At 40.3% G+C, this 21,040-nt stretch overlaps 1 protein-coding gene across 2 annotated transcripts in view; it reads right to left on the bottom strand.

Moving 5' to 3' along the window:
- Positions 1-21,040, bottom strand: part of SETD2 (SET domain containing 2, histone lysine methyltransferase) — a 152,444-nt gene that overhangs the window by 69,965 nt on the left and 61,439 nt on the right. The window contains exons 12-13 of one of the 2 annotated variants that reach the window (XR_012655158.1): positions 18,469-19,107; positions 15,119-15,274 (exon numbers count right to left, since the gene is read on the bottom strand). Coding sequence is in view for 1 of the 2 variants with exons in the window: in XM_032770627.2 (XP_032626518.1) it covers positions 18,469-19,107 (639 nt within the window). In the remaining variant the exon portion in view is untranslated. The remainder of the gene's footprint in view (positions 1-15,118; positions 15,275-18,468; positions 19,108-21,040) is intronic. The other variant, XM_032770627.2, reaches the window with a different exon arrangement.

Genomic DNA, 21,040 nt, shown 5'->3' with positions numbered 1-21,040 from the left:
GGCTATGAGTGCCACAGTAGGGCTAAGGAGTCATGCTTCTCTGAGGCATGAACCAATGTCACAGCACAGTGTTAAGGGTTTTGTGCTGGTGGATGCGCTGCCTCTCAGATGAGATATAAAAAGAGAGATACACTTGTGGTCATTAAAAATCCCGGGGCAATTTTTACAGTGGTAGATGTGTTAGGCCTCTGATTCTAACCAAATACCCATCTCATGTAATTACATTTTATATGCATACAAATTTCCCTGTTCCAGATGACTTGATATTTTTCTTTACTTCCTGGCCTCTGCTATTGTTTGGTGTTCATTGTGTGCTATAATTTGATTCCATGCCCAGAGCTGGTTTCATTGGTAGGTGAAGTGAAACCAATATCCCTTATTTACTTCAGAGATGTCAAGGTTAATGTCTGTAAAGTATTTTTGAGGTTTCTGAATTAAAGGTACAACAGCACTGCAGAGTATTATTAAAGGTGCTTTGTAATCATTTACTTCATAGTTTGCACTTGAAAAACACTGTACAAATGATTATTAAAATAAATCTCTTTTTCTCTGAGGCTCCAGCCAAATCCTAAGCAATGCATTTATGACCTCCCACAATAACATCCATAATAACGCTTTGTTTGTAATGTCAGATGAAGATATCGCTGCAGGAACAAAGGGGAGAAAGCCAGTTTAGGAGACAGAACTTAGAACAAACTGATTGTGTGTGTGGGCATTTTACTCATCTTGAATATACGTTACACACACGTGCACATTTCTTCAAAAGTTAAGCTCTTTAGGGCACAGATTGTCTCTCTCATGTGGATAATGCATAGTACATTGTTGGTGCTACTAGAACACTCATTTTCATTTTTGGTGTCAATAGGATGGTCTGTGAAATGCCTTTTACGCCTAGCACTACTTTCATCCTTATCTTAGAAGATTTCTAATAAGTATGTCACTGTTATATCTATGTACAAAAGCAGTTAATGTAATAATAGGAATCTTTCTATGTTTGAGCAGTTAAAATGTCTACGTATTTTCTATTAATTAGATCTGTGCATTATATTTTGGGCCCTGAGCTTGTAAACATGTATACACATTTAGTTTTACTCACATGAGTAATTAAGGTTAATGGGATTACTTATGTGATTAAAGTTAAGCACATGCATAAGTGTTGGCAGGATTAGAGTTTTGGACTACAGTTGTGATTAGTGACCTAAGTGTTCTTGTCAAGTACCTCTGGATATGTTTAGTAATAATTATTTAAATGAAATGTTAACCAATTGTATAACATTATGGATTGCGAAACATCTTTCATAATCACCCATGTTTTAAATTGTATACTATTTAAATTTAAATGTTTGTTCTTATTGCACTCATTACTTTTAATAAAATATGCATTTCATGATAATGATCCTATAAGATGTGTAACAACTTGCAAATGAGTCAGTTTGTGGAGTTGCATTCTGGATCAGTGATGTTTTCTTTGTAATTTTCTCCTATTATTTTAGTTTCAACTCAGACCAAGACACTGCTGCTACCTACAGGGCTAACTGGAATAGCTAATGGAGAGCATCTCCAATCCATGCCCTTTCCAGACTGATTAAGGTTAGTTACCAAGACTAGAAACTAATTTAATACTCTGTGGAAGTGTAATATGTGATGAACTAGCCATTTTCTGTCTGCGTAATACTGAAAGTCAGGTGACTATTAAAAATGCCTCCAATAAAACATGTCCTCTTTCAGGTCCACAAATACTAAGTCACATCAGTAAATGGTCACCACCACATCATACAAAAGAGACTAGGTTAGCATAATCTGCTGGGACTCCACGGTTTTGTATTTGATTTTTTTTCCATAGGGCTAGATTCTGCTAATGGATCTACACAAGTACCCAGCTGGAACCTCAATGAAGTCAACAGTACTTTGCACAGCACAATGGTCCTTACCCTGAAACTGGCTGCTCCTCTGATCAGGGTCTTTCCACTGGGTGTCATACGGACAGAGTGTACTGTCAGTACTTCAGTAATTGTGTCCCAATCAAAGTAATGCACTATTTTCAACATAGCATTAAAGAAAACCTTTTGAATCCAAAGGCGGGAAAGACTAAACTGATGGCTAACAATGTGATGTCTACACAAAATAATATGAGGAGGCTTTTCTGCCACTGTGATTGAGTGCTGGCAGTTTCTTTTGTATGTCTATAACTCAGCTGCACTTAAACATTAAAAAAGCTAATCACTGCTTAACCTCTGCCTTCAAAATCTCAACTCTAAGTCAGTTTCATTTTTTTTTTTTAAAGTCCAATACAAAACTTAATTTAAAGGGAGTCTGCACTACTTACCTCAGCAGTCTAAGCATTCAGAGAACAAGTGCTTGTCAACATAAATAAAAATAAGTTCATATTCTTCAAAAGGTTTAAACACTTCATTATTCATTTCCCCATTTAAAACTGGGTGCAGCCATCTTGCTCAAAAGTGATGTCATTTGAGATGCTGTCCATGAGTGTCTGAATGCACTGATTAACCTAGCTTTCCGCCTGCTTTAATGGTTTAGGGTCAGAAGTAAAACTAATAAATACTTCAACAAAATGTTTATTTTAAAATACTAAACAAAGTTTTTATTACTTAAAGCTGACTGGAAATTGATTTACAGCCTTTTCCACTGGACTTCCCAGTGTCACAAAATGACAATTTTTGGCAAGGTGTTTATCTCCAGCACTAGACTTAGAAAACCCAATAGCCATTAAAAACCACATTTTGAAATTTTATTGATGGGAAGAAAATGCTTTTTGTTCTACTCGGCTATGTGCACAAACTTCCTTTCAACGAGTTAAATCAATGTTTAAGAAATCCTAAAGAAAAACAACTCACTCTGCTTAAAGTGAAATCTTGCAGTGCATTAGTGCAAAGAGTAACTACCGGATAATTAAGCAAGCGCTACTGCAGGTCCAAAAACAGTGTGGGTTTCAGATAGTTTTAGTTATTTGGTTTGGTTTTAGTGTTAGCCTCTCTTTATAAGTGAAAATATAATCCTTATTTTTGTTTTTACATATAATTTATAACAGTGCTTGAAACAGTAATTGTCAAACTCAGCAAAAAATATTTGAATACTGATTTATTGGCTTTGATACCATTTTTGAAGTATGAATCCTATATAAAATGTTCTTATTTGAATTGTACAGGTCTGTTGCAACTTACGCACATTTAACATGAGCGATTTCAATTTTACGCGTATGACCGGAGTTGGGGGGGGGGCATGGCCTCAAGCAGGGGGCGTGGCCTTAAGATTTAAAGGTCCTGGGGCACCAGCTGTGGAAAATAAAGAATAAAGCCTGAGAATAAAGCCCGGCAGAGCCCTTTAAATTCCGCCCGCAGCTCCAGCGGCGAGGCCAGGGCCAGTATTTAAATGGCTCCACAGGGCTCCCCACCACGGCGGGAAGCCCGGTGGAGCCCTTTAAACCCCACCCGCAGTTCTGGCGGCCGAGCCGGCGGGGGCATTTAAAGGGTTCCTCCGGGCAGCCTGGAGGAGCCCTTTAAATGCCCCTGCAGGCCTGGCCGCCGGAGCTGCCGGCGGGGTTTAAAGGGCCTGGGGATATAATTTTGAGTATACACGGTTTTCGTTTTACATAACCACGGAACGGAACCCCCGTGCAAGATAAGACTTGCCTGTAAATGGAGGGAAAAAAATGTTTTGTCGAAAGTATTTTTGCTTTAATGAGAATAATATTTCATTTTGCAAGATACTAAGATTCAAGGTAGACTAGTTGTGGTACTCTGGATATATTTTAAGTCTTAGGCCTGGTCTACACTAGGAAATTAGGTTGATATCACTACATAGCTTAGAGGTGTGACAAATCCCCATTCCAGAGTGATGCAGTTAAACCATCCTAGCCCCCCGTGTAGACAGCTCAAGTTAGCACAGCCAAGTTTCTCTGCTTGAGCTAGATGCTTGTGCGAGGCCAGATCTACACTATAGGCTTCTATTGGTATAACTACGTCACTCAGGGGTGTGAAAAATCCACACCTTTGAGCAACGTAGTTATACCAGTCTAACTCCTAATGTAGACAGTGCTATGTCCGCAGGAGGGCTCCTCCCATCAACGTAGCTACTGCCTCTCACAGAGGCAGATTAGCTATGCCAACAGGAAAAGCCCTCCCATCAGCATCTGAGTGTCTTCACTTAAGCACTGCAGCAACGCAACTGCACCGGTACAGTGGCATTAACGCAGCTTTTTAAGTGTAGATCTGCCCTGGGAGTGCAAGCACACTGTGAAACAACACGAGCTACAAAGAGTGATCTGATCAGCAGTACATACGGATTATATTAGCAGAGTGATTGGATTAGCTGCTGAAGAGGTCTAACTCCAGCTGCTAAATCCCAAATGCATTATTAACTCCAGTGTTAACAGCATGCATTATTAGTCCCGATGGACTAGCTAACTTGAATTTAAGAGCACAACTTCACTTGATCTAGAGGTGTGTGTGTGGATGAGAGTCACACAGGGGCTGTGATGTTATGAGTGTAATATAATATCTCATTGAAAGGTGACAGGGCCAGAAAGAGTTAATTAACTCACCGACTGATCTGACCCATGGGTGAACCTTAAGAACTGTCAAGTATCAGAGGGGTAGCCGTGTTAGTCTGGATCTGTAAAAGCAGCAGAGAATCCTGTGGCACCTTATAGACTAACAGACGTTTTGACAAAGGGGCAGCCAGAAGGGAAAGGGGGGAAATTTTTTTTTTCCTTTGGTTGGGGGCCAACCCCTTTAAAATAGGGGGGGGGGAAATTAGACTTAAAACAGAAAAAAACCGTTTTTTTTGGGGAAAGCCGTGAAAAGCTTTTTTTCCCGGTGGTTGGTTGGAAAAAAATACCCAAAACCTTTTCGTCCCCCAAAAGAACCCGGCAAAAAGGTTAAAGTTGGAAAAATAATATTTTTTTTTTTTCCCAGGGGGGGGGCAAGGGTTTTATAAATATAATAAATTATTTTTTGGGCTATCAAGGGGCAAAGCAAGGCCCCCCTGAGGAAGATAATAACCGAGGGGTTTAGTTCAAGTTGTCCCCAGGGGTAAAAAAAAAAGGGGTTGAGAAAAAAAGGTGCCCCCTGTTTTCTAAAGCCAAGTTTAGAAAAAAAAGGTTTTTGGGTTGGAAAAAAAACCCGCAAGGGGAAGGAGGGGAAAAACTTTGGGTTTTTTTCTGTTGTAAAATTGGCCCCAAAAGCCCCCCATTTTCACAAAAATCCCTTCTTTGTTAGAGTTTCCCCCCCCCCCCCCCAGAAAAGGCTTGAAAAAAAAAAAAGGTGGGTTTTTCCCCCCCCCCCAAAATTTTTTGGGCCGCCAAAATGAAATGAACTTTAAAAAGCCCCCCCCTCCAAAAGCATTTTTTTTCTTTCTTTTGAAAAAGTTTCCCCTGGGTCCTTCTTGCCTGGGAAACGTTTTTTTTTTTTTTTTTTTGCTTGCCAGGAGAAATTAAGGGGCCCCCACCTTTTTTTAAAGGGTTCTGGGGCCCCTTTATGTTAGGTTGTTTAAAAAAAAAAGCACCCTTTTTTTCAAAACTTTCAACCTACCCCCTGGGCCCAACACGTAAATTCAAGCCCAGGAAAAAAAAAAACCTTAAGGGTCTGGGGGGATTACTTTCCCCCTGGCCCAAGCAAAATATAAACAAAAAAAACTTTTTTTTCAAGGAAGGGAACCCCAGGGGGGGGGACCTTTTCAAACGAAAAGGGAGGGGGGAAAAATTTGCCCTTTTTTTTTTGAAAAAGGGGGCTTTTCAGAAAAAAAAGTTTTTTCATTTTTGGGGGGCAAAAAATTTAACTTTTTTGGGAAAAAAAACTATAGAATTTTCAAGGCGGGCCTCTTTGGGGGGGGAAACCTTTTCACAACCCAACAAGGACCTGTTTTGGAAAATTGGGCCCTTTTTGCCCCCTCCCCCAATTATCAAAGGAAAAAAAAAACCCAGTCTTTCTTTCCTTTCTTTTCCTTTCCGCTTTGGGTTTTTTTTCAAAACCCCCAAACCTTTCTTTTTTTTACTTGGCCCTTAAGAAAAAACCAGGCCGCTTTTTTTTTCCCCCTTCACCCCCCTCTCCACCCTTGAAAAAACCTGGAAACACGTTTAAAAACCCTTCCGTTTTATTCTTTCCCCTTTAAAGGCTTTTTTGGGGGGTCTCTAGGCTTAAAAGGGGCTGAGCATCCAATATTTAATTACCCTTTTACCTTTTGGTGGCCCCCCTGGGGAATAATCTTTTTGTTTTTCCCCCCCCAAACTTACCTGCCTTTTTTGCGGTCTGCTTGACGGCGGGGGACTAGCAAACCCCGAAATCCAGGTTGGGTTTAATTTCACGCCCAGACCGAGAATCAACGGGCCTCCACGCCTCCCAAAAAACCGGTCCCCCTTTGTTTTTTGGTTATAGTTTTTTCCCTTTATAAGGGTGGGGCCACAAAAAAAAAGCGAAATTCCCCTTTAAGAAAGGGGGAAAAAATAAATGGTTGAAGAGTATTATATATATAGGATATATTGCTATAGAGATTAGAGATAAAAAAGGAAAAAAATTAAGAAAGTTTTGGAAAGGCGCAAAAGTTCCCTTGGGCAAAATTTGTTTTAAAAGGAGGTAGGAAAGGGGGAGAGTGTTTTTTGCCCTATCCAAGGTTTTCCCCCATTGTTGATTTTTGGTAAGGCATGTAAAACCCCAAAACCAAGTTTTTTTTCCCCAACCTTTGGGGTTTATAATATAATGGCGTATTGGCCCCCTTTATAAGTTTTTAATAAAGGATATACCCCAAAAGATCAAAAAAAAGGGGGGGAATTTAATTTAAAAAAACAAATTTAGGGGGGGAAGAAACACAACTTGCGAATGGGGGGGGGAAAATTTGGTAATTTATTTGGTCCCTTTAATAGATATAGATATATATAATATTGAAGGTTTTTTGGGTTTTTAAAAAAAACCCTGTAATTTTTTGTATATATTTGGGAATAACTTGATATTTAAATGATTAGAGGGAATTTTAAATTACATAATAGAGATATATGCTATAAATATTTTGCCCCCCAAAGGGATGTTGTTTAGGAAAGGAGGGGGGGGGAAAGAGAAAAGTTTAAAAGCCCCCTATTTGTTTTGTTTTTTTTTTCCCTTCCGGGGGGGGCCCACAAAAGGCCCCCCCTTTTTTTGCAATGCGGCATAAATGTTAAAGGTCAGCCCCCAGCCCTGAGGGGAAAAAATAACCGAAAATCCTGGCTTTCCCACCTCTCAAAGGATCTGCACCGCCCCTTTTTGGGGGGTTTACAAAAAGGGGGGGGCGAAGGGCCCCCTTTTAAGGGCCCCCCCCCCAAAGAAGAGAGAAATTTTGAAGGGAATCCCCCAGTTCCATTAAATGTTTCCCTGGGAGGAAAAAAACGACACCGAATAATGCCCGGAGTAATAGTATGAGAGAACATACTAAATTAAACCCCCTATTTTTGGGAAAACTAATTTTCTTTTAAAAGGGAAACTTTTTTTTTGGCTACCTTAAAACCCCCCCAAAAGCCTTTCAAAACCTTCCTTAAACAACTATGTTAAATTCTGATATACCTTAACAAGGTTCTATTATGCTATTTATTAATGTTCTTTTTAAACCCAACAAAACCATATTAAATCCCTTTTTTTAACCCCAACAATCCCCCTTCCCTTCCTTTTGTTCGTTTTTCCTTTTGCCCCCATAGATAAGTTTTTTTTTTTAGCATAAATATCAGATTTAAATTTAAGAAAAAAATTTTTGGGAAGACCCTATAATATATAAGCCCGTTTGGTTAATGTGAAATAGTATTATTGTCTATGTGTCTCTTTGAAGGTTGTGGTAACCTGTATCTGAACTGTTTAATGGATAAATTACTCTGTGCTAATTGCCAGGATGTTTAGGAGAAGGAGTTAAGCCTATTGTTTTCTCAGGCCAAAAGGCTGCTGGCAATGTATAAGCAGCCTGGGATACGATCCTGCTTCACCTCAGATCTGCTTTGGGTTTCAAAAGGGGGAAGCCTTAAGGCACAAGGATTGAGATCCCCAGTCATTGTCTGGAGACACCCCGAATATGGACATTGGACTATAACCTATGGACTATTTCTAAAAGGACTTTTGGCTACTACAAGCTCACTTCTACTATGTATCTGAACCTTAAGTCTATATGTATATTAATCTTTTAACCAACACTCACTCTCTTTTCTTTTCTAATAAGTTTTAGCTTAGTTAATAAGAATTGGCTGTAGCGTGTATTGTGGGTAAAATCTAAGCTGTAATTGGACCTGGGTATGTGGCTGATCCTTTGGGATTGGAAGAACCTTTTCTTTTATATGATGAAGTAAGATTTTCAGGAATCATCATACGTTTGACAGGTGTGTCTGGATGGAGGCCTGAGGCTGGGCACTTTAAGGGAACTGCGTGGTTTAAACTTCTAAGTAACCAGTGAGGTACTATAGAAGATGTTTTGTGCTGGTTGGTAAATCTAAGTATTGGAATAACCACCAGCCTTTGGGGTTTGTCTGCCTCGTGTTGTTTGCAGTTCACCCTGATTGAGTGACCTCAGCTGGCTCCCATGGGCAGCACCGTCACAGGGGCAAAACTCAAGTTATATCTCCAGCTAACAATGCAGTAAAGACGAGCCCTTTGAGTTCCTTGCCCTTTGAGTTCCTTACGTGTAGATTGGGGCCAATATTACTTGCCTTCCTTATACAGGTGGTTAGGATAAATTCAGTGATGTTTTTGATGCTCACCTAGTACAATGAGAAGAGCCACAGAAAAGTCTAAATACTTTTTCATATGCTCTTATTCATGTATTACTATCATGTATCTGTGGATCAAAAAACCTGTGCTGGGTTTATGATTGTGTTTATAGAAAAAAATCACAGGGAACTTCCTGTGGTAAGAACATTATTAAAATGCTAAGTCTGTCCTCGCCCTATTTTTGCACCAAGGCGAGATATGTAGTTTGAAGTTAACAAAAGATCGAGAAGAACGACATCTGAAATAGCTCCATCCCACCATCAACCTCAGCCTGGACCAGTCCACACAAGAGATCCACTTCCTGGACATTACAGTCCTAATAAGCGATGGTCACATAAACACCACACTATATCGGAAACCTACTGACCACTGTACTTACCTACATGCCTCCAGTTTTCATCCAGACCACATCACATGACCCAATGTCTACAGTCAAGAAACTGCATTTGCTCCAATCTCTCAGACGGAGGCAAACACCTACAAGATCTTTATCAAGCATTCTTAAAACTACAATACCCACCTGCTAAAGTGAAGAAACAGACTGACAGAGCCAGAAGAATGCCCAGAAATCACCTGCTCCAGGACAGGCCCAACAAATAAAGTAACAGACCACCACTATCCGTCACCTTCAGCCCCCAACTAAAACCTCTCCAGGGCATCATCAAGGAACTACAACCTATCCTGAAAGATGATCCCTCACTCTCACAGGCTGAGAGAGACAGGCCAGTCCTTGCTTACAGACAGCCCCCCAACCTGAAGCAAATACTCACCAGCAACCACAGACCACACAGCAAAAACACTAACCCAGGAACCTATCCTTGCTACAAAGCCCGTTGCCAACTCTGTCCATGTATCTATTCAGGGGACACCACCATAGGACCTAACCACATCAGCCACACTATCAGAGGCTTGTTTACCTGCACATCTACCAATGTGATACATGCCATCATGTGCCAGCAATGCCCTTCTGCCACGTACATTGGCCAGACCGGACAGTCTCTATGCAAAAGAATAAATGGACACAAATCAGACGTCAAGAATTATAACACTAAAAAACCAGTCGGAGAACACTTCAACCACACTGGTCACTCAGACTTAAAAGTCGCAATTCTCTACCAAAAAACCCGAAAAACAGAGTCCAACGAGAAGCTGCAGGACTGGAACTAATTTGCAAACTGGATACCATTAAATTAGGCTTGAATAAAGACTGGGAGTGGATGGGTCATTACACAAAGTAAAGACCATTTCCCATGCTAATTTTTCCCCTACTGTTACTCATACCTTCTTGTCAACTGTTTGAAATGGGCAATCCTGATTATCACTACAAACTTTTTTTTTCTCCTGCTGCTAATAGCCCACCTTAATTGATTAGTCTTGTTAGAGTGGTACGGCAACACTTATTTTTTCATGTTCTCTGTGTGTATATATCTTCCTACAGTATTTTCCACCGGATGCATCCGATGAAGTGGGTTTTAGCCCACGAAAGCTTATGCCCAAATAAATTTTTCAGTCTCAAGTGCCACAAGTACTCCTTGTTCTTTACACTACACAAAGAAATCACAAGACTGCAGAGAAGAAATTCTTTAAGTGCAACAGAAGCAGGAAGCTTGTGAAGAATATATAAATCTGTTGGCCACCAAAGTATAAAGGGAGCAACTATGAACAATAAAGACACTGCAGAAAGGCTAGATGATGTCCATGCCCTCTCTCTCCATTACGAAGGATATTGAGGAGAAGCAATGCCAGGCTTTTTCGTCTATGCCTCTTCATACTGGAGGAAGTGGTAGGCTTAAGGACACTATGTAGATCCAGTGCCAGCAACTGGAGTAGCAGCAGCTGTGTGCACTGCCAACAATTTCAGCACCCCCACCATCACCACCACCATACTGTTGTCCAGAAGAACCCCATTTACTTGGGTCATGGATGGGGAAGAGCTAGTCTATACTGCGTGTTACACTACATCCTATCAATTTCCAAGGGAATTTACATAATAAGATTTGTAATACAATGGTCCTGTTGACATTTAACACATGCAGCTCTCAGGAAACACAAAAATTGGGTAGGATAACCATAAAAAACTGCAGTACCCAAAATGAGCCATCTAGTGGCTAAAATAGAAACAGCCTGAAAGTAAGAGGGAAGAAGTAGGTTAGACTCTAGGAACTGGATTCCCCAAGCCCCACAAACCATTAGGCCAATTAGATAATGAACTTTGCCAAGGCAGGTTACTGATAGAGCCCTGCAAATCTGCAGATATCCACTTTATATCTGTGTGGATCTGCATCTTTGCAGGTCTAATGTGAATCCAAATTTTTGTATCTGTGCAGCGCTCTTGTTACAGAAACATGGTTACTAGAGGTTTTCTAGGGCTACAAAGACTATGACAAGAACAAGGGCTCATCTAATAAAAACAGCACCAGTAAATTTACAACAAATTAAGGGAATATGGCTTCATGCAGTATATTGTCAGTTTATGCAATTTACTGCTGCAGGTCATCACATATCCAAGTTCTATGGCTGTACTTTAAAACAGATGGGTATTTTATGAGTATTAAAAATATTTGGTCTGCAAAGCTGAAAAATAAAGGTAATCTAGCCTCATGGTTCAGGGTGTGAAGGAGGTCATGCTGCAAGGGGTCAGGAAGGTGCTTGACCTCCCCATGCACAACATAGCACAATTGACTTGTTGGTACATCTTCCTCTGAAGCAAAAGATATTGACCCCCGTTATAGGCGGGATAGCAGACCTGATGGATCAATGATCTAATCTGATATGGCAAATCTTACATCCCTCTTTAACAACTTAAAAGTTTAAGGCAGAAGACAATCCTGAACCAGCACATGGCAATGAAAAAGATGCTCCAGGGGCTTCTTCCCAGGTCTGCATGTCAGGGTCCATCAGATTTTGAAGGATCCACTAGTCAAGTGTTCTGGCACGCAGACACGTTATACAAAGTGATGGATCAAAATTATTCTATGAAAACCACATGGTGATCAAAGGAGATGCAAACCAGATAGAATGCCAGTGAAAGGCTGATTTCATTTTTTGAAAATTAAGTGTCTAACTTGCATATACATAATGACTGAATCAATGCAAGCGCCATAACAATGTCCAAACACTTTTCTACCCTCTTTCAGAACAATTTTTGTTTAACAGGATACACAGAAAATTAAACACAAAAAATATTAACCCTAAAGGTCTAATTTAAACTAAAGGAAAAGTGAGAGTTAAGACTGCCAGACTGTTCCTAAATCACTCTATTGGGTCTAGGTAAGGTAGCATATTTGAGATCATTCTGCAGCTCTAAGGAAGGAGTATCAAATTTAATGGAATTTTCTTTTAATGTCTCGCCAATATAGAGTTTAATTTTTTTTTTTCCTATTTAGCAGGATAGAACACGGACGAAGAAAGGACACTGGACAATTAAGACAATGAATATGAATGTATGAAAGTTACAGTACAACAAGGAAAGAGTACAACTCAACAAATCAAGGGAGAAAGCTGGTCTAGCATAATGAACATGGATGAACAAATGTTACTATGTGGGGAGAACGCTAAAAAGGTAATAATTTATCCACATAGGTATCTCAGCATGCTAGAAAACTGCAGCAGAGTAACTGCTTATTTGACAATTTTGAACTTTTTCCATCTTTTGATTACGAGAAATCTGTGTATTTGAAACTCATCAATAAAACTGGGTACAGTCACTTTCATGCCTACAAATCCATTGCACTGCAGTTTGTGCAGCTACAGAATCACACAAACACTTCTCTGGAACTTGTGTCACTTGGCAAAGTTTGCAAATTAAGGGTAGAAATTATCAGTTGCTTGGACTTTTTAAAGATCTGTCTATGCCTAACTACAAGCTGAAGAATAAGAAGAAACTTAAGTTTCATCAACATTCCGCTCTTCAGTGCCAAAACAGAGCGAGCAGATGCTCTCCAGAGGAACACAATAAAATATAGGAAATAATATGTGCACATATAATTCCACTAACCTACATGCAATGCACAGCATCGCATTTATCATTTCTATTTCTGTCCCTCTCTCCTCTGGCTATTGTTTCTCCTCATCCTCTCTACCTTGTTTTGCTTATTCTCTAAGCGTACGTCTATACTGGCAGTGTTCGCTGTATTGGGGATCAATTTATTGCGTCTCATCTAGACACGATAAATTGATCCTGAATCGACGCCCGTACTCCACCTCAGCAGGAGTAAGCTGAGTCGATGGGGGAGCTGCAGCGGCTGACTCGCCGCCATGAGGACGCCCAGGTAAGTCGAACTAAGATACTTTGACTTCAGCTATACGAATAGCGAAGCTGACATTGTGTATCTTAGTTCAAACCCTCCCACTAGTATAGCCCAGGCCTTAGCCTATTTCACTGAAAACATTGGCTTCTTTTACAGCCACTGAATCAAATCTAATTGCTATTGTGTTCTCTTCCCTTATTTATTCTGAATCCTTTCTCCATCCCAGTCATAACTCCCTTCCCTTCTCCCCACATTCCACTTTCCTCTTCCCTGCTTGTCTGTATCACGTGTTGCTCTCCTTTTCCTTGAACAACTCTCCCCTTTCTCCTCTAGTCATTCTGTGGATGCCATGAGCTACAAAGTAACATTTGTTATTGCAAGAGCTACTGAGGGGGGAAAGAAAAACTATGCAAGGAGGTGTGGGCAGTGAAGGCTAAATAAATGCAAACACGGTTGAGTTAGATTACCCACTAAGCAGCAACTATATTTTCATAATTCATATTTTTCTTAATTTGAGCTTGGTATTTGTATAAGCTGCAAGACAGCCATCTTGGGAGATGAAGTCTGTTATCTATAGAATAGGTATGGCTTGAGAAATTGTACTTGTAAAGTTTCTCAACATTGCTCTACCCATGTGCCTCAGTTATGACTTGGAAAGACCACTTCTAGGGGCGAGAGGATAGGTTCAGTCTGCATGAGCCAGTCAGTCCTTCCCGTCTCTGCTCAGGCTGCTAACAATCATGCTATTTGTGATTTTGTTCTAAATGAACAGGGGCTCTTTTATCTGATACTGCGAAGCGGACTGCAACAGAGACCAAATCCATCTCACTAGGCCAAACTAGGACAATTACTTAACCACTGCTGACCCCAGAAATATTTGCAACTGTGAGCCAGAGTTCAAAGCTAATTTAACCTTTACTAATCCCATGAGATACCCAGTTCAGAAAGGTACTCAAAAATGAGTATGCAATACTTTAAGTGCATGCTCTAGGAAGCCTAACTAACAGCTACAACCTAATGCTTCTGACCTCTCATCAAGAAGGTTATGAGATCATCTGCACACCCAAAAGTATTGTGAAGAAAGATGCCAGAAGAATTTAGCACCACCAGCCCCAGGGAAGTGTGTATATGATACTAATTTTATTACAACACTACAAATTGAGTTGCTATTGCCATTTCTGTTAAAGTAACTAAATTCTCTTTGTAAAGCCTTTGTATGAAAGAAACAATATACAACTAAATTGAAACTAATATTTCTAATACTTTAAGGCTGCTGAGTTCAAACCCAGACAGAGGCAGTCTCAGCTACAAATCCTCAACAGCTAGACTGTCTTCAAAATATCAGCACTGTTAAAATGATACAACTAAACTTAAAGTAATAATTATAAGTCTTTATTTTATGAAAGATTAAGGAAGACCACCAGAATCAAAAGAACCTGTTGAGGAAAGCTCAGGCCTTTCCTATATATTATTTGTGAACCTCCTAACATCATATGCTTTTAATGGATGTTAATGAGTGTGAAAACACCTCACAAATTAGCGTTAATGGTCAAGATCATCAGCCCCCTCAGATACCACTAGGTGAAAAGCACTGGAATCATTAGCCATCACACACCATGCAGTATTCATAATAAATGTCACTAGGTACTCATCAGTCCCACGGGGCCTTACCTGTTTCCTTTGAATCCTGTTGTACAATAGCACAGTCCAGGTTCTTGCACAGGCTAAAGAGCATATAAGTACTGAATTTAACCACCACCTGTTACCTACTGTGTGTTCACTGACTTTTACAGTACATTTTCAGCATCAGGAGATATATGCACCATTTCCTCTTCCAATAGGAACTGTGTGCAAAAGCCTATTTTGAAAATTTACCCCACTGGATATTGTGAATGTTTGTGTTGCAGTGAGGTATGTATTATCAGCCAATACTCCTCATGGGTTCAAGAGTCAAAACGTACGAGGCCTTGCAACCAAAGGCAGCTGTCCTGTGTATAGAGGTATATAAAAAGATAGCTCACTTAATCCTTTCATGCCAGGAGTAGGGATTTTCCCGGAGCGACGTCCATTGCCGGCAATGGACGCACCAAAATAACGTCGGCATCAATGAGTTAACCACCTCTGTCCTCTTTTCACCTATTATATTTCTCATGCATCATCCAGCTTCCCAACCATCTTCCTGTTTCTTCACAGTATGCACGCTACGTTCTCTCCCTTCTTCAGCACGGAGTTGAGAAAAGGAGACACATGGTCAGCTGGTGATGTTAACAAGCTCCTTGCTGCCCTGAGAAGCTGGATGGAAATGGTTGAAATTACAAGGGGGTCACCATCAAGATCGGGGAGGACATAGCTTAAGTTACGAGATTTCATAACCTCCCATCCACCCCTCCTATGACACTATTATTGCAGATGACTCAAGTTCCACAACTCAATGAAAAAACAGCTTTAGAGAGCTTGGAAGTACCTGAAAATTCACCTTGCTGTCTTCTTGCTTTGGTGATGGGACAAAGTTGATGGGAAGACAGACCCAGCTCCCACAGAAAGTCTAAAGGATCAGGAGACAGGCTAACTATGCGTCCCCCTTTAATCTAGAATATGGTACTTTACTAGGTGCCTTCCTGTAGCCTAAAAATCTTAAGACTTATCAGCCATTTCAGAGCTGTAGTATCTTGGCCTGACAGTTAGCCCAAAAGACAATATGCAATACTCTAACAGGTGAAAGTTGGACAGAAGCAGTTAACTCTTAGTGCCATGATAAAACACAGGACAGAATATATCCAGAAGGTCACCACAGTTCCCCAAGAACACTTGGCAAGATAAAAAGGGTTTCACACACTTCAGGTATGATTCTGATTTCAGATACATGGTACAATATAATTCAAGTACCACAAAACCAGTTCTTGGGCAAATATACCCATGTACCCAAGATCAGAACTTTAAACCACGTTACATAAGGTTACTAGTGTCTTAAGAATTATATCAGGTAAGTTGCAACAGGGCAGACCCCATAGGGAGGAAGTGAATCCACATCTCAAATGGCAGATTTGATGGGTAATGATCCCATAGCTGACCACAGGTTTGTGGCAGTGGGTTTAGGTAGCTGAAGTCAGGGCTACTCCAAATTCAACAGAAACTGAAAGTGTGCTGAGAGTCAGGACTTGGTGTTAAAATGACACTGTCAGGTCAAATCTGGCCCCAAAATAAAGTTTTATAAACTTATCATTAGAATCTAAGATTTTCCTTAAAAGCATCAATAAAATTGTTTTTTTTAAACAATTTTTCCCCTACAGTGTTTGCAACTCAAACAATACAGCATGAGATCCTGAAAACGAAAGTAGCTGGAAGGAGTATAACCAAAACGGTAGCTGAATAATCCATGACTGTCCGAGGTGAGAAAAATTCAAGAACAAAACAGCATAAAGTGAAGCATAATTTTTTTTAAACTTTTCAGTGTTAATAATACATGGTATTAATTACACAAGGAAAATGCCCCCTCTTTTGGTTTATATATATTTAACCTGACAGTGTCCCTTGAAATGAAGATATTTTCAATGCCTGATTAAACAAACTGCAGACTAAAGCTGTTAACCAATATACTGTAGGTACATAGGGTTAAAAAAGGGGGAAAATACGTACAACCTTATTTGCATATATAAACATATTTTAGTGCATAATTTGTAACTTACAAAGGTCACATCTTTTCTCCTATTAGGTTTACAACATAATTATAGTCAAAACTCTGTAAATGCACACAGATTAGGGATTATTTTGAATAGTACACCTGTAAGATAAGAATTTCTCTTTCCTACCAAAAAATGGATAATTTTATGACCATTAACGTTGGGGGCTATGGAAGCTAACAGAGTCATAGGAAATAGTCTCGTGAATTCATGCCTAAACTGATCTCCAGCAAAGACCAGGAAGGAATATCCCCATTCATGTACAGCACTGCCCCATGAGGTGCATTATCAATTCTCTTTACTAGACTCTTCTGAAACCTCAAGAATTGGTCATTTTAAGGGGCAAAATACTACCATCGAAGGCTTTATGGTGTGCTGTCTGATAGGAATGTACACTGCAAGAGAATTTATTAAGGCAGGGCAAACTCTTTTCTTAAAATGAAGGCTACCTGTACCTTAACTAACCTAACCAAGAATAAATCCTTTTGGAAGTACAAGAAAATGTCAGGACTGCATTTTCCATCTCTCCCACAAGGAGGCCACTGCGAGAGGTCAAACTAGAGTCCCTTCCCATTACTTCCTTGTGTTATCCTGGCTGGGGAGTATGATGGACAAGTGTATACTTAAGCCTTGCAATCCTCTATTCAGCACTTCCCCTCTTCAGGAGCAACTCTTTCACTCTAGTGCAGTGGCCTGTAACATCTCTGCAGGGTCACAATGAAATGCCACCTTCAAATTTAAAGCTAACTTCCCACCCTTCCATTCCTGCAAGAAACGCTCATTTTATGAGGATGGCGTGAGGTTTTTTAACTGTACCATCGAGAACTCTAGAACAGATGATTGAGGTGTTTTAAATTTTCAAGTGGCAGACTGTTAGGACTCACTAGGTCCCACTGGGCCAGAGTAGGCTGCTCAGGGAAAAGATTTGTTACCAGAGAAGGCCACTCAGTTGCTCAGAGGAGAGGTCAGCCTGATGTTGGAAGAAGGAAGCAGCCTGGCAGCCACCACCTCCCTCACCTGCCAAGACAACACCGCAGGTAAGGTACAGGGACTGGAAAGCGTGTGTGGAGTATCACAGCCCCCACTGCCCAGTGGCAGGCTTCAAAGTTTCAGATTAGCATCCAGATGTTTTGATGTTTAGCTGATCCGAACATAAATCTTCAAATCTTTGGAACTTAACACTAGCAATAATGTCAACAGAACAGAAAGTTGCCAGAAAACAAGTCTCCTAATGCTACATAAAATTGCAGATGAAAAGCAAACATTTATAGGACAGCCACACTGACCGTCTCGAGATAACAATTTAAAACTAGATCAGACATTTGGTATAACATTCAGACGGATGCTGAAGCTGTTGAGCCAGAATTGCTCACTGCGCTATTTTTGCCCTGCTATTTTCTGGCTGGTTTAGAAAACAGGCCTGCGAGTTAGCACCAGCCAAGCAAAGACCAAATCATCAATAAACAGCTTTTAAAAAAATAAACTAAACTGAACTGGATGAATAAGCCATCACCTCAGTGGTCAAGATAGACTGATTCATCTTTGATCAATGAACAACACACAGACACCTAGCAAACTAGCTTACATCCCATAGGGTATAATTTGCAACAAAGGGAAATCACAGAAAGTACTCGGAGATGTGTTTTTTGGCTGAAATCCCTCACTTAGGGAAGGCGTTCCTATTTCTTTGGCAAAAACATTTGCAAACAAGGCAACAACTTAGTCTTATTTATGTTCAACTGCAAACAATTATGTTTTTCCTTTGTAATACAACTGTCAGCTTCTGTGAGCTACTGTTCCTCTTACCTTTAGGTCTTTCCAGCAGTCCAGAAGCTTGGTAGCTAAGTCACTCATATCCACTATTTTGTCAGTCTGTTCTTGGCTCCTCTCACTCTCTACATCAGACACACCCTCCTCTTCATCTTGAGATGGTGTTTCCACTGCAATGGGCTCTTCTAGCTTTGTGCCGTTGCTCTCTTTGGCCTCCACTTCAGGCTCAACCTCCAGTTCAGTAGCCTGAGGTTTGCTGCTGTCCACTGCAGCATCAATGGCAGCTTTGATTTCCTGTTGCGGCTGCTCCTCTGCCACCTCTGCTGACGCACTGTCCAGTTGGTCTAGGTCTTCTTTGCCCTCCTTTCCCTCCAGCTCACTGGTGGTATCAGAGATTGCACTGTCCATGCTGTTTTCACTTATAATTTTGAGCCTTCGAAAGACAAGCTTCTTCGGGGTGTCTGTGTCGCCTTCTGCGCTCTGCTTGATGGAAGGATCTGGCGTGTTGAGTGGCGTATGAGCCCGTGACGTGTTCTCACTGGAATAACCATCCCCCTCACTGAGCTGTGGGACTGCAGTCTTGGTCTGAGCCCAGCGCTGGATAATTGGAAGCACCTTGCTCTCTTCCAACATGTTTTTATTGGGTATAGGCAAGAGCTCCAGAGTCTTCATAATCTGGTTACAGACAGAAAACCACAGCAGTTACATTTAAAACTGTCACTTTGCACTAGTTTTTTTATACCTCTGACTTGACAATAGATATTTCTTCCAAGAGGAACTGAGCTCTTTAGTATTTGTCAGAGCCATACTCATACTGACACAAGTTAGTAGAGATGCATTTGCTGTAGGGGCGATAGTGAACTTTTGCTGACTACTGCTGACACCAAATAAAATATATGGATGGAAAAAAAGACTAAAAGTATTCAGGTCACAACTGCAATGAGTTCAGAGGGCTCAGACACCTACAGCTGAACATGCATATCTTGAGTTTCCATGTAAACAAACCCAAGGTAGAATAGCTCAAATACAAATGTGTTGATTATTTAAATGGTTAACCTTTTAACTTAGGCTTTGGTATAGAAATCACACTTTTATATGGTTAAGTTGATCTCTCTCTAAATTGGCTTTGATTGCATACTAAACGTAGTGGATCAGATTTTCCTCTTTGTAAATGTTGCAGTGATTATATAATTTGTAACTATATTAATGGAAGAGGTTAATAGAAACTGATTGATAAATAAACAGAGATAGATCAACCGTAGGAAGATCTGAACTTACTAATATAGCAATATTTGAAAAGTTCTTTTTTCACTAAACAGCAGTATTTAAAACATCCACTGGATGTCCTAGAATTATAAACATTAGCTGAAGGAAGACCCTGACATCATTCTCCTGGGTGGAATGTCACCACTGCCAGCACGTGCGTAATCACTGTTTGTGACTTAAAACTAGACTGGACAAGACACTAGAGAAATGTAATATGGACAACAATCCTGCACTGGCAAAGAGAGAGGCTGGATAGCTTTACATTTCCATCTATAACATCCATGATTCTATGCTCATGTAGATTTCTGAAGCCTACAGAAAATAAAGACAAATACTACTACAGAAATGTGCATTTTTTCCACGTTGCTGCTAGTTTGAAAATCTAAGTTTTAAAGAAAGCTAAAAAATTCAAGACATGTTCCTAGCTAGATTGTACCATGATGCATATACATGCAAAAATCTTACAAAAATTAGACTTTATTTTCTGCATGATTTGCATCTTGAGTGATTAAATAAAATAAAAATACTCCACATACCTTCTGTATAAGAATTAAATTCCCACTCATGGTTTTAGGTTCTCAGCACCTAACCTGCAGGAACTCCTATCATTTTAGTCTTCTGAGATCACTAAACCAACTCATGAGAAGCTAGCAATTCCTGATCTCAGGCCCCTCGTGCCTCTAATTACCAGTTCATTTTACAAGCAAATGACAGAAAACAAAAGAATAAAAAAACAGTTGCCAAAAACTATGCACACCGGACCCATTGAAAGTGATATGCCTTCTAAGAGAAGAAAGACATTTAAATATATGAAGAAGCTAGCAGTTGTCGTGCAGAAAGACAGGCATGAATCATTTCCTGAAGAAATTTCTTCACAGGTGGACAGATGAAAACTGAGAATTCCCCAGAGACAACGAGGAGGGTAACGTCAAGTCAGTCATGTCTCAGGAGCGAAGAACAAAAATGGCTGTACGGCTCCCTCACTCTTTCAATTTGAAGACTCCCTCAGCAGCACAGGCACCTGAGGACACATGGTACATGTACTTGTGCTCCACGACTTAAGAGACTGGCAAGATAGTAATGTGGGTGTTACCATCCACTCTGTTCCATCCACCCAAAAGAAGATGGTGCATGGCAGAAGGGAATTCTTAAGCTAGCTCATAGTCTCAGCTTTGGAGTCCATGAAAGTTTATAAAGAGTAGCTCAGATACTCCAAAGAGGATGGCTGTCACAGCAGGAATTGTGGTCTTTCTCCCCAGGCCCAGGATTCAGCCTTAGAGAGAGGTCTTTTAGGTAACCCACATAACCTGATGAGTCTCCCCTCAGATAGCAAGCTCAAGCT

Source organism: Chelonoidis abingdonii, chromosome 2 (genome assembly GCF_003597395.2).
Source record: "Chelonoidis abingdonii isolate Lonesome George chromosome 2, CheloAbing_2.0, whole genome shotgun sequence".
Lineage (NCBI taxonomy): Eukaryota > Metazoa > Chordata > Testudines > Testudinidae > Chelonoidis > Chelonoidis abingdonii.
The sequence above is the reverse complement of the archived record's forward strand: the minus strand, read 5'-3'. Positions and strand labels throughout refer to the sequence as shown.